The 15,110-nt window shown below is 39.8% G+C and overlaps 1 protein-coding gene across 1 annotated transcript; it reads left to right on the top strand.

Annotated features, from left to right (window-relative positions):
• Nucleotides 1–4,159: 4,159 nt before the first annotated feature.
• On the top strand, nt 4,160–15,068 carry LOC121708592 (vasodilator-stimulated phosphoprotein-like). The gene is made up of 13 exons (XM_042091362.1): nt 4,160–4,426; nt 7,098–7,269; nt 8,284–8,464; nt 8,558–8,612; nt 8,777–9,095; nt 10,089–10,213; nt 10,345–10,393; nt 11,491–11,539; nt 13,017–13,056; nt 13,154–13,228; nt 13,903–13,972; nt 14,148–14,205; nt 14,545–15,068. The coding sequence occupies exons 1-13, from the start codon at nt 4,422–4,424 to the stop codon at nt 14,592–14,594; spliced, it is 1,248 nt and encodes a 415-aa protein (XP_041947296.1). The 5' UTR covers nt 4,160–4,421; the 3' UTR covers nt 14,595–15,068.
• The last annotated feature ends 42 nt before the right edge of the window (nt 15,069–15,110 follow it).

Genomic DNA, 15,110 nt, shown 5'->3' with positions numbered 1-15,110 from the left:
TTCACTCCTCAGTACTCTCAAACATTTCCCAACTCTGAACTCACACTATACTGACTTTGCACTCATTCACTCCTCAGCACTCATGACCCCCCCCCCCCCCCCCCCCACACCCACACACACACCCACCTACAAGACTTTTAGCACTTTTACATCCCTCTCCCTATGCTACAGACCTTTTATTTATTTTCTTATTTCATCACACGTCAAAACACACACACACACACACACATATCTGACTTTCTCCAAATTTTGCACACTTTTTATTTATTATTTTTGATTTCTCCTCCATCTACCCATGTCCTTGATTGCCTAGCCTTTCTGCCCCCCCCCCCACCCCCAACACACACACTTACATCATCACTGTCATCACTTCACATACATACAGCACACTGCTTGCTACAGTAAGCCTCCTCTACATACTTGCTGCACACTGCCACCCCCCCCCCCCCCCCACCCCACATACACAGCACATTGTCTTCAGGATCTTCTCCAACACACATCCTCTACATACTTACAGCACACTGCCCCCACCTACCCACACGCACACTACACACACACAACACAGCACATTGTCTCATGAGGAAGCTTCTCCAACACACATATTGCACACTGCCCTCTCCCCACATACACAGCACACTATCCCATCTCCCCTGTCATCCCCCCAACACACACACCAAGACCCCTGGCAGTTGGGTTAGCCCCTTGAGCCGTGGATCTGCCCAAGGTTTCTTCCTTGGTAAGGGAGTTTTTCCTTGCCCCTGTTGCTCTTGGGTGCTCCTTGTTGGTGCCCCCACCCAATCCCAATCCTCCCCCACCTTTTTTATGCAGCCCTTGCCACTTAATCTACTAAACCCCTCTTCTACTGCACTTTTTACCCCCCCCCCCCCCCCCCCATTAATGCACAAATAGGCTGACACCAGACATAATTTCACTGCATTTCTTACTTCCAGTAACTATATGCATGTGACAATAAACTTCCTTGTATCCTTGTATTGTATCTTGTAGGCCTACTCATAGACATAATATACATAGACGCTGCATTGGCTGCTGGAAACGAGAAATGCGGCCGCCATCTTGGACCGGTCATACTCCTCGTTGCGGTGCAGCAGAAGACACAAGATGCCAGCCCTGTGCAGGATGTTCCTGCTCAAATCGGCGGACCATCGCAAACAGGGCTCGGGGGATTTACTTTTCATAAGTAAGATTTAACATTACCGTACTATTGGTTGTATTTTGTGAATAGAATATTACCAGAGAGTTGAGAAGGAGCAATGATCTTTGATATTACTGTATGAGAATCGTAGCCAGCTAGCTAGGCTATGTTTACTCGGTGTTCACCCGGCTATGAACTGAGACTTGATAAGTCATATTCCATAACACTGACTTAGATTACAACTGACACAAAAAGGCTATTGTAGAAATAAATCATACTAGATTTGGCCGGCGAATTTTACACAAGTGGCACAGACTGTAGCCTATTAGCTGCTATTGGGCAATCGCTAGCTGCTACTTGTAGCCTTAGCGTGTTGGTAGCATAGCTTCACTATTTCCTGAATAAAGTAAATTTTCAATAGCTTAACTTCTTTATTTATCAAGTAGCTTAGCCACACAAGCTACACTTTTCTTGTCATGTGTAATTGGCACAATTTAAAATAGCTTCCTATGTAGAGAACTAACCTACTGCTGTGTTTGTTACTAATACATTTGACTGGGTGGTAGTATTGTGTAGTGTTTTATTCATGGCAGAGTAACTGATAGTTTAGCTCACTACAATTTCGAAGTAGCTTGCCCAACACTGTATTATTCACATGTCATTTACCCTAACAAGAATAAGATGCCTCTCAAATTCCTATTCATTTATTTATTTTATGTCTCCCCAGAACAACTGCCTTGCTCAAGGAGACTGTGAATGAACTGAACAGTCTCCTCACATCCCTGGAACTGAGGAAGGTGCAGCTCTTCATTGCAGTATTGCAGGGCATCTGCTACACTGTGACTGAATATTTGATTTATGAGCTCCACCTTCATCACCTGCATTCACCACTCTGTGTCCCATTTTCCCATCATCTGGTTGACTCAGTCCTCTTTTATGGAGTTTACCCAGTTTCATGTACTGCTATCTTATTTGCCCACCTGCTGTCTGAAGCACTTTTTTTCTTAGCCAGTGTACCCAAGCAATTTTAGCAAGGTGGGAACATACAAAATTACATGCACCAGTTGTCGAAATCATAGAACCAACTGCATGACCGTAGCCTCTGTCTCACTGAGCCTGTGAAGACACTCCCCGATTCTTTACTGATTGCAATGAACGGGGCTGATCTTAGCAGTTTCTAAAATGTTTCTTAATTCCTTTTTATTTAATCTCTTCATTGGGGCTGAAACCTTTCTGTGAACTGTAAATAACAGATTCTGTTGATGAACCCATTGACACTGTACAAATGACAAGTCACATTTTTGTCTTGAATTGATGAACTGTTACACTTACTATGCCAAACCAATGTCTGTTTTTTAAGGATCAGAAACAAACCTGCAAACTTGCACTTTACAATATTTATGGAACTTGTCTAACAAATGCTGTTGATATTGAACCCAGTTACTCCATTTCCTTTATTTATGCCACACCAATGTCTGTTCATCAAACTTTATTTTTGATGGCACTGAACTGAAAATGTTAATGGATTTTTTTCTGTCAATTTAACTCATTAAAACTTGTATCAAACTGCTGTCAATGCTGTCAAACATGGATTAGTTATGTTCCCAATGTTTATATTGGATGTCATCACTTTATAATCATACATCAGAATATTCTATTACTATTAAGCCCACTATGAATATTAAAATACACACAACCATGTTTCCTGTATCATACAGCTTTTCTACTGGGAGGTTTACAACTTATTCTGTCAGTTTACCCAAGTTTGTCACTAAACCACATAGGCCTACTTGGAATACCCCTCAGATGTCTGAATGGCACTGATCTCACTTAAATGTTTATGGAACCTTTCTATGAATAATGCTGTTGATGGAACTTTTCTGTCAACTGTGAACTATATTTAACTCATTAAACTTGTATTAAACTAGTTTGGTCTATGCTGTCAAACATGTATTATGTTCCCAGTTTTGATATCGGACGTCAGGTCACTTTATATCATATATCAGAATATTCTATTACTGTTAAACCCACTATGAATATTAAAATACGCTAAATCATGTGTCCTGTATCATAGCTACATGTATGACCTTTGCAGCAAAAAAAAACCTGTGAGAATCTGTTCGGTATTCAGTGAGATATGATTAATTAAGTGCGCTGACAGCTCATTGCACCGGCCAAACAGATTACACTGAGTGGAGTGGATGACCGGTTCAAGATGGCGGCTCCAAATCTCGTCAGCGCTAGTAGGGAGTATAGTATAGGAGATACATTGGTCTTGACAGTGGGTCCTGAAGAAAAACACACAGGAAAGACATCAGCAAAGCCTTACAGGCAGTGAGATGAGTACTTCAAACAAAAGCAAAAGGAGTAGGCCCATAGACATAATATACATAGACGCCGCATCGACCGCTACTAACATATAGTAGCGGTCGATGCGGCGTCTATGTATATTATGTCTATGGGCCTACTCCTTTTGCTTTTGTTTGAAGTACTCATCTCACTGCCTGTATGTAAGGCTTTGCTGATGTCTTTCCTGTGTGTTTTTCTTCAGGACCCACTGTCAAGACCAATTTGGTCTCTACTGATTTATATATATATATATATGAATCAGTAGAGACCAAATTGGTATATATATATATATATATCAGCATTTTAACCTTAGTGATATTAATGTTCAGCATACATTTAGGTTATTTGTTTGATATTATGTTATTGTCTTTTTAACTTAATTCAGTTGTTTGCTTTCAGTGTTCATAATTTGTCTCTGTAGTTCCCCTTTATCCTAAACACCCCCATGCATTTCTGGTGGTTTGTTGCACTGTTGTTATTACATGCAATTAAAGCCTGGCTGATTGATTGATTTGTTAGTTGGTTGCGACTCTGATTCTGTTTGGAGTTAACACGACCTATTATCACCGCTAGGCTATATTCTAATTGTTTTTAGTGCCTTCAGCTAAAGTGTCTTCATGCTGCTGAACATGGATAGAAGTTGAAGGTGGTCGCTGACAGTTGCTCTCTCGTGATTTGCTAAGTCATTTCTATCGCCCTCTCAAGGCTACAGAAAGTCTTCTTCACCACCAACCCAGGAAATGGGTTACCGAGCCTCTGTGAACTTAAACACGGTGAAGACTAAGCTACGTGTTTGCTGTGTTAGCCTCCTGTAACTTGTAATTCCCAAAGATCTTTTGGTAACCTTTTTTCACTAGAATACTTCATCATCAAAAAGTTGGCTGCGTGATCTGAAAATCAGATTCGCCTCTTCGCCATAATGAGGTAAGTTGACAAAAGACGAAATTATTCTGATTCGAATTAAAATGGTTATAGTTTTGATTTCCGTCAATATGACACTTTTGATTTAGGGATGACGACAGTTAGTGGCTTTCTCTCCCATTGAGATGTTAGCAAATTTTGACAAAAAAAAAAAAAAAAACTTTTGACAGGTCTATGACAGCTCATCTATACCACAGAGGAGGGATATTGGCATTCTGCCCAAGCAGTAGCCTATACATTAGTTTCCTAAACCATTGACAATCAGCAACATTTCATTATAAATAAATGAGAAATTGACTAAATTAAAGTGACACAATTTAGGTTACAAATTGCATTGTAAACCAAACACCACCACCTGAAATATTTCCCATGTCTATAGCAGGTTATATACATTATTTCACTGAGCTTAAATGTACCTCATCTGTTTTATATCAGATTTGGATCAAAGGAAATATTAACAATTTATTGTTATAGACTTGATGTAGGCCACTTTCTCCCAACCTATGGTGATTGCATTGCCATACAATATCAAATATCAATAAAACTGAGATCAGCTAACTGTGTAAAGAAGTCTCCTGGTATATCATGTAGTTATAGCTTCATTTGGTTGTCTAGAAAAGCCATTATGCTACACCTCCTCTCATAGGCTACATGTGTGCTAGGTTCTTATAGAGGACAAGAGTTCATGTTCCAAAAGCAAGTAAGTTGTGATAATGTAAGAGTGCTATCATTGTTGTGCATGTCAAGTTCCTTTTTAATTTAGCAAAAGGGAACTACTTACCATAGGCTCTTATCAAAACATCACAGACTTCCACATATTAAATGCACTTTCGATCCATTTGTCTTTTACAGTAGGCTGCACATTTCCAGTGTACGTCTACGTACATTGCTCATATTATGAGCAAGCAGAAGCGCTAAATGAGCATTTTTGCAAGATATGAGCAATGCACATGAAAGATGGTTTGCTGCACATGGGAGGTGCAAATGACAGATAGATAAAGGGTATATTAGTGACAGCTTTGGACATTGGTTAGTTAGTGGGGTGCATGTAGGTGAATGATGAGGATGGGAACATGGCGATTTGCTATATGCAACAGCAAACTATTGCATGACCCTGACAATCCTGAAGTGTGCAATGGACCACAATTTCCTGTTTACCCTGACATCTGTTGAGCTGTGTTACAAAATGTTAAGCCTACAATTTACCTGCTATCAGATTGCGCATTCACGCCAGTGCTGACATGTTGAGCTTTCACAGCAACAACAAGCTAAAAGACTGGCCCGTCCTTATTTGGTAGCTGTGAGAAAGTACAGTGACTGAAACTAGTGGTCAGAGAGTCAGTACTGTCACAGGAAGTATCACAGCAGATTCAGGGTTAACACTGCAGGGGTAAGAGGAAGCCACTTACACGCACATCCTGTCTTCAGCTCAGACGGTTAGATGAACTGTCTGAGTATTTTTACACCAGCCACTGCTATGCATTGAGCTTGATGTATTCTATTAAAGCAAGAGGCATTTCAAGCATTTAAATCATTCTGCACATTGTAACCTTATGATTATTGGCTATTATTTTAGTTAAAATATATTCAACTCATTTTATTTCTCTCCAAGCCCAATATCCGATGGCAAAATGCAACACTTATCATGTAATTCTGATTCACAATAAGTATACTCTGGACATTCCTGTTCTTTGATACTCTTAGATTTGAGGGACTTTAGGAACTGGTTTTATGGGGGCATTCAATGGTGTGTTGCCTTCTTAGTTCAGAAACGTGTTCTCTTTGTTGAGCTTGAGGGAAAGCGTGCACCCACCTTGTTCTGACAGTCGCTAGGGCAAACTGAGGTGAAGCTGTAACTTTTCTTTTTTTATTCGACCGCAGTATGAGCTGCATAGAGCATCTCCACTAGACATGACAGCCTCGCACACAAAATCTTTATCCTTTGCACCCCATTCTGCACAGAAATATGCAGAAATATGTTCGATGAACCATCTTTTGATAACTATTATACCTAATACCTTAGGCCTGTGCTTTTTTTTTTTCAAGCCTCAGTCAAAAGCTAAAAAACTGAGTTGTTTTTTAAATCAACGGGCTACTATTGATGACCTCTACCATCTTAGCAACACAACCACGGGTAAGGGTACCAGATATATGAGACAAGAAAGCATTACCGGTACTAGCTTCTGAGGTTTTGTCTTGCCTACACTTACTTTTACACTGAGATTCACTCCATAGAAAACACAGACATGGTTTCTTTGAATAATCTGTGTTGTTTCTTGGTCTGCTAAATCGAGATGTTGTTGGAAACTGATGGTGGAGTTCAGTGTTGTAGAACTGAAAGCAGTGGTTTAGCATCAGTCAGTTAAATAGGTAATGTAGAACGGCATGCTGTCTACGTGCTCATGACCCCGAGAAGGCAGAAGAAACATTTGAAATGGCCATAGAAACGTCTGTAACTGGAATCTGTATCCAACCATGGGAAGTCTGATAAGTCAGCAGGATCACTGGTTTCATTGGTTATCCATTTCAGCATTATCAAGTATTATTTATGTTATTATGTTATGTGTAAATATTTTTTATCTGGTACAGATTTTTATATCTGTTTAAACAATAAACATGGACATATGTTTCTAAATCATATCTGCCCTTTTCCCATGTCTGTGTCTCATGACAGTGAGTCCAGTATCTGCCAGGCTCGGGCTACTGTTATGATGTATGATGATGCCAGCAAACGATGGATACCTGCAGGATCAGGTGCTCAAAGTGTTAGCCGGCTACACATATACCACAATACCAGCAACAACTCCTTCAGAGTCGTGGGTCGCAAAATACAAGCTGACCAACAGGTATGATAACAGTATGCTGTTATTGTGTATGTGTTGTTGTGAAATGTAATCAATGTGTTTGGCGAGGACTACAAAATATGTTTTCATATTTTCCAATCTACCTAGAGCAGTATAAAACGAGAGTAAAGTAAACTAGTATGTGCTGTGTATACTCTACATCCATGAGAGGAAATCTTATTGCAATTTACCAGTATCAACTTTAGTCCTTCCCACCATGCTTAGACAGCCTGTGTAAAGTACTGTATATCACAAACCTCTTACTCAATCAGCAGACTAAGCTACTATTCTCTTTCCCTTATTCCACCATTAAAGGTGCTCTAAGCGATGCTGGGTAACGTCACTTCTGTTGACTTTCAAACAAAACAGAGAGCTAGCTTGCTACTTCCTCCCCCTCCCTCCCGTGCTGCTCCCGTGCAATTGAAACTCTCCTAAACGCGCATCTCATCTGTGATTTGCTGGAATAGTTGGGCTGTCCACAGAGATCGCGTTTTTTTACAGTGTATTCAGGACACAGAAAGCTAGCGGTTGGTTATGTGATGTTTGCAGTAAGTGACATAAAATCTTTTAGCCTAAAAAACGCGTGGCATCGCTTAGAGCACCTTTAAGTTAAAACATTTTTTGTCACATACAGCAAACATCACCTCACCATCCGCTAGCTGCCGTAACCCACAATCCACTGTAAAAAATGCGGTCTCTGTGGATAGCCAAGGCTCCAAAAACAGCAACAAAAGCAAGCTCAGGCATCATTTGGACCGTAGTTACTAGTTACTCAGTCATTCAAATGGTCATAACCATTATAGGCTCAATTTACAAACACTTCAAAGGATAGAATGCAAATTTCAATAAGACGATACCATAGACTGTATAGTTCTATATATATACAGTCTATGGACGATACACTCATGATAAGGAAATATGCATAATGTAGGGGTAGGCAGGCTATGTGAAATTATTTTATATGGCACTATATGATGCTATGCTATTTGTGTAACTATACATTTTGCCTACTTTTAGGTGGTCATGAATTGCCCAGTTTTGAAAGGGCAGAAGTACAACGAGGCAACACCCAATTTCCACCAATGGAGAGATTCTCGCCAAGTGTGGGGTCTCAACTTCAGCACTAAAGAGGATGCATCCCTTTTTGCTGCTAGCATGACGAATGCCCTTGATGTAATGAGTGGACAGTCAAACACAAGTAGGAAATATTCTCGACAAGTGCATTTATGTTATTTTCCTGTTTTTGTTTAGTTGTAAAGTTGTTTATTGTTTTGTCGTGTCATTCTTTCAGTGCCACCGCCTGTACAGAACGAGCCCTCTCTAGAGGAGCAGGAGGAGCAGAAGAGGTGCTCAGTCCAAGACATTCTATACATACAGATCAAATCTTTTCCTTCTGTGCAATATGCTGCCCAGTTTCTTCAAATTGAAAAGACATCTGTGCACACTTGTTGGTCTCTTTTTCATGAAGATAATTGTAATAAAAATGGAATGTTTGCCTCCGTATGACTAGACTGGAGAGGCAAAGGCAAGAGCAGCTGGCAAAGGAGAATCTGGAGAGAGAAAGACAGGCTGCTGCATCAGAAGCACCTCCTGCTCCCCCCTCTGCTTCTGCAGCACCTCCTCCACCTCCTCCACCTCCTCCACCACCCGGACCTCCACCTTCAACATCAACAGCAGCACCACCTGCCCCGCCTGGCCCTCCACCACCTCCTGGATCAGGCCCACCTCCTCCACCTCCACCTCCACCTCCCTCTGGTGGAGGTGGGGGAGGTAGTGGTGGTGGGCTTGCAGAAGCCCTCGCTGGAGCTAAACTACGTAAAGCAGCTAGGGTGAGAAAGAACTGCTATAGACCACATGCTCTTGTTTTTCTTGTCAAAACTGGTGTGTTCATCTGAAGTTCATGATCCGTTCAATTAGGCAATAAGACACAAGTGAGAGTAAGGGCAGTAGGTGATATCTCCATGTATATATCCTTATTCTCTATAGGTTCTTAAACACATAAATAAATAATGATGTTTCATGAAGGTTTAATTTTAGGCCATGTAAAACTAGGCATTTAACTTGATTGTGAACCCACCCATTTGTCAAAGATTATGGTTTGTTTTTCTTTGTTTGTTTGTCTTTCTTTTCTATTGAAATGCAGGTCTAAACCTCTACATGGTGACAATATGATATCTTGTGTCAACATTGCACCTTTTATGGGAATGTACATAGAGCCTGAAGCACAACACCTAGATTAACAAAGAACGTTGATAACGCCTGTTCTAGTACTAGTTATCTCTGATTGTGCATTTAGGGTTTGTCGAGCTGGTTTACTGGGTATATTGCATTTGCTTTATACACTCCTCTGGAGCATTACAAATTAATATTTACAGTGTGTCTGGAATCAAACAGTACTCGGACTGACCAGCAGTAAGCTAGAACATTCTAACTGAAGATGAACTCTGTCCGATTTCGGTGTTGCTCTTTCGTGTCAAATGCTGTTAGGACACAATGTGATGAAATGCATCTTAATCTGACTACAGATCCTAGATCAAGTCTCCAATGCCAATGTTAATTTTATCAGTCACACAGCCCACCTATTTACCAACTCGGTCTATTTGCAGTTTTCATATAGCCAACAGTATAATCATATTTCATGTAATATAAAGTGATGTCATTTCAGTTTAATTGAAGTGAGGAGATGGACCACTGGCAGCTGAGAGCAGCTATAAGGGGAAAAAAGTTACTTAATCACTGTTTCTACTACTGTACTGGCATGTCTGTGAAACATCATGCGGACAGATTGCAGTGATAAACCTGATAATCATTTTATAATGCAGGAGGAAAGTGAATCCAAAGCATCAGACAGCAAAAGTAGTGGAAGCTCAGGAGGCGGTGGTGGTGGAGGTGGCGGCGGTGGTGGTGGAGGACTCATGGGAGAAATGAGTGCCATGCTAGCAAGACGGTTGATTCCCTACAAGTTCTTCTGTTCACATTATTTACTACTTCTGTCTCTAAACAAACTGTTAGATGTGATGAGTTGCAGTAACAAATCCTCCCTCCTGTCTCTGTTATTCCTTCACCTGTGTTTTTAAGGAGAAAAGCTACTGATGCCCCTACTCCCCAAAAAGTGGATCCTCAAAGTGTAAGTTCCTGTGAACTCCAATCTGACCTAATCACAATGGCCTTGTTTTGATCCTCAAAGCTGTGCTCAAGTTAGAGCATTACAGATAAATATACAACACATTCATTTTAAGAGTGCATATATTCTCAAATGTATGAGATCAAAATATTTTACATGAATACTGAATTTGGCCCAAGTCTAGTCAATCCATGAACTCATTCTATACTTAATTGAGCGGGTGTCACAATAGTAGTAGTAATAGAAAGTAAAAGTGTTCTAAACCTTGTAACTGTGACATGGTGAATGCTTTGTGACAGTTTGTAGCAGCTGGCAACGATGTGCAACATTTAATTTACACCGCTACAAGTCCTTTCTGCAACGGTTTCGTCTTGTCGCGAATCTTTGGTGTGAATTGGGCTTAAGATTGAGTACAAGATAGGAAGTAGAACATTGCATTTGTGGAGTGTACAACTAAAAATAAATTGGTTTCATTTTCTGTCACTTCTGGTGTAGCCAGCTCCATTGTCAGTTAAAGGCCCAGTCAGGGATTCATGTTTGTCTGTGTTTGTGTTTACGTTCATTAGCAGACGCTTTTGTGCATAAAAACGTACATTATATTTTAACCAAGGACCAAACGAAACACTCCAGAGAGGTAGCTCACCCCTACCTTCAGTATTCCCAGAGAAATTCCTTGCAGGGTTTTGTTTTTGTTTTGGGGACAGGCTGCCCCCACTTTGTTTGTTTCCAGTTTTCGGAGCCTGAGCTCCCTACAGAGACTGTTTTTTTACACTGTACTCACGGAATGGGCAGCTAGCGGTCGTGAGGAGATGATTGCTGAATGTGAAAAAAAATGTTATGGGCTTGAAATCGTGTAAAATCCCTGACCTTTAATTATTGCAGCATACACTTCGCTAAAGGAACAATTGCAGTTGCACGCAGTTGCAATAACAGTTGATGTAGACTTACATTATTATTGTAAATATTACTATAAACATCAAATGTTAGTATATAATATACAATTATACTATTATATCATCATTACAGTTAAACATTTTCAGAATAATGTTGCCTTAAGGGTAATTATAGAAATTAATGATGACTTTGTTGTTCTGTTGTAGGGTAATAGCACTCAGGAGTCCTCAGCTTCAAAAGTGTCTGTCCAAACTGGTGAGTTCAGTGACCATGACTATTTTTTAATCTATCTCTATATCTATCAATCTATTTGTTTACCTGTCTGTGTAATACAGTATGTCACCAAAATGATAAACAACAAGAATAATTTTGAACCTGACTTTATCTAGTGTTGTAGGAGAATACCAGTGATTTTTCACATAGATCTCTGTTTCTAGAGGTCACCAAGTACTGTCGGTACAAAACCTGAAAACAATCGGTTGTACCTAGCTCGAGTTGCTGCAGCCAACAGCCAGAGCTCCCAAGCAGCTACAGTGCTACTACCAATGCAGTTCTAGAGTTGTATACCTTACTAAATATCACTGTGAGACTTATTCCCCTCAATTGGTACCAATGGACCAAAATTTGGGGGAGAGGCTCAAGGACTGCAAGTTGCACCCCAAGAAATCACTTCAGCTATATCAAGCATTTCATCATGACCACCGCGCTAGCGAAGCGGCGGTCATATAGGTTTAGTCAGAGTTTTTTTTCTTCCAGATTTTTTTTCTTCTTCTGTGAATTTCTGTCGATTCCTGGGACACTGAAAGACCATGCTGCACAAAACTTGTAGCCCACAAGGATGACACGGAACCATTAGTTTTGATCCGTTGGCCCCCCACACCGGGCCTTCCAAACGAGGGTAGGCCAGACCTAGGATGACCAAATTGTTTTTGCTTGTTGGTCTCCATATCAACACATCCCATATCCACTCATTTGAGGTATAGCGCCACCTAGTTAAAAATGAAAAGGCAAAAACGAGGCATTGTAATCGCTGGTATTTTTGGCTGACAGGTTCAAAACTGCACGCAATTTGTGGAAAGTGTAGAATAAGTATGACACCCTCTGAATGCCAAGTTTCATGTAATTCCGTTCAGGGGGGCCATATCAGCTACACACATACACACATGCATGCACACACACAAACACACATAAAGACATACACACACAGTACACGTGCACGCACAAGCACGCACGCACATGCACACACAAGCAGGCACACACTCACAAGCACGCACACACACACAGGCACGCAAACACACAGTGCACATGCACGCACAAGCACATATGCACATGCACACACAGGCAAGCACACACACACACGCATGCACACACACACACACAAGCACTCAAACACACAGACAGATAAACACACACACATAATCATCCAATTACCCCACACACACACACACACACACTCCACACACCCACACAGAAGCACACATAAAAACAAACACACACTATGTAGAAACTAATTTACATACATAAAATTAGGGGATGGAGTAAATGGAAACAAATTGACAAGCGTGATTTTTTTTGTGGAGAGAATGTGCAGGACTGGGCGCTGGTCATATTTTGTACATCTAACGTAACATTGCATGTGCAGACTATCTGTTATTGCACTTCTCCAGCTTCAACTTGATTTATCTTATATTTCCACTTAGTATTGTCTAATCTTTTTTGTCATTTATTTTAGATGTCAAAAAACCCTGGGAGAAGACTTCTACTCTGCCAAAGTAAGAATTGGCCTGTTATAGCAAGATGCTGTCTTGTAATCAGGTGGTCTGTGACTCTTCTGTGAACTGATTACACTCAATGCTAATTTTCAAACAGAACTTCATCCAGCCCTCGACCTCAGGAGAGCAGCAGCCCCATCCCATCATCCCCTTCCTCTGCAGCGGTGTCAAGGTATTCTTTACTGGCTCTCTGGGGGGATAGAGCAGTCTGCTATGCCCTCAACAACTAAGCTACAAAGTGCTGGTTGGGTTTACATACTCTATGTGCCTTGCAGTGTACTCTTGATATTAGCATGCACATAGGCAATGATTGCTACTGAATTATTAAACTTAATTCTATACATTTTGATATTATATATTATGGGGGGAGCAGGGTATTGAGGTTTATAGGGTATGAACTAACATATATTTTATATATCAGGGGTAATTAATAGAATGCAATTCTCTCAAATTCAAATTGGATAAATCCATGTCCTTAAAATAGAAACATCTGAAAAACAGATAACAGAAATCCTGTCTTTGCTATAAAGGTAGTAATATGTCTCTATACTGGTGTATTTTGCTTGGAGTATTGAGTGTGGTAGACACTACATACAGTCAATCATATGCGCTCGATTAGCATTTTCAAGGTTTAATAAAAGTTAAAAAAAATCCGCCATGCACTGACTGGGTGTAAGATATAGGAATAAGCTTTGTGTTCCGCTTTGCGCCAACTTGCGCCAGGTCCCAGATAGGGGCCATAGACTTACAAATACATGAAAAAAGACAGCATTTACCATTCTCTTTGACCATTCATTGACTGCAAATTCTTTATTCTTTTAAATGTCTGACAACACAACAAAAAAGGATCAAGCCATCAAACAACAACAGTGAAGTAGGCTCATGTAGTGAGTCTCAGTTGGAGAAATTTAAAGAGGTAAGTAGGCATATTATGCATGAATTAATGGATACTAAGTTTTAGCAGCCCTAGTCTTTCAGAAACAGATATATTATTATTTTGGTTTCCATTTTGGTTTCTGAATTTCTTTGTCTGAGCAATAGATGAAATTAATGAAATTGTATTCCAGTCACTCTGATTTCTGTGTATTTAGGACATCCTTGAGGAAATGCGCAAAGAACTGCAGAAAATAAAGGATGAAATCATTCAAGGTAATCATTTTTTTCTGCATTAATGAATAATTAAATATTCAGCATAACAGCATCAAAATGGTGTTTTTTGCTGACAACAGTCCAGTTGTCTCATTTGCATAGCATGTATCCCATTTGCATTGTTTCACAAGGGAATGCAAATCTAATAGGCAGAACTCAAATTTTTATATATATTAAATTTTTATAAAAAATTATTCCTGAACACGGTGACCAGTCTCGGTTTTGATTCTTTCTACTTGATTCTAATGTTTTGGTTCCCAACCCATTGCACTAAGTACTAAGTAGGGCAAATCGTTTATCAATAGTATCTGTAGTCACAATATCTTCGTTTTATTTCAGCTGTCATTCAGGAGCTGCAGAAGAATGTTGCTACACAAGATGAACAGTGAACTATCTGGCTGTTTTGAGAAAATAGCAATAGTTCATTTTTAATTCTAGAATTAATACTTTTTGAATTTCCAGAAGAAACTAAAGGTTCTGGATGTACTGGTGTAATATTTATCCTTGCTTACTTCATGGGATGGCAAATGATAAACAATTCTGCTTTCTTTGATAAACATGGTGATAAAATGCAATTTTTGTAGTCTGTATCGTGATGTAGGCTGAAACATCAGTTGTTTAAAACCAGATCCTAAATGACCATTCATGCCTTTTAAAACTTAGGGTTTTGATACAAAAATATTTTTTATTTCCAGCATCTTTGTTGTCTCTTATTTAGATACATTATTTAGAACCACATCTGTCACAACAGAAGTCATAGTTTGACTAGATGTTTTTGTAATAAAATACAAAATTAAAGGTACAGTCCTTGATTATGGCGTAAAGTTCAACAGCAAATTAAATTATATCCCTCCCCTCAATAATCCTGTAATGTGTTAATTGACTATAACAATAATGGAGGCTAC

This window comes from Alosa sapidissima, chromosome 5, assembly GCF_018492685.1.
Source record: "Alosa sapidissima isolate fAloSap1 chromosome 5, fAloSap1.pri, whole genome shotgun sequence".
NCBI classification, from domain to species: Eukaryota; Metazoa; Chordata; class Actinopteri; order Clupeiformes; family Clupeidae; genus Alosa; species Alosa sapidissima.
This window is presented reverse-complemented; position numbering and strand designations above follow the sequence as displayed.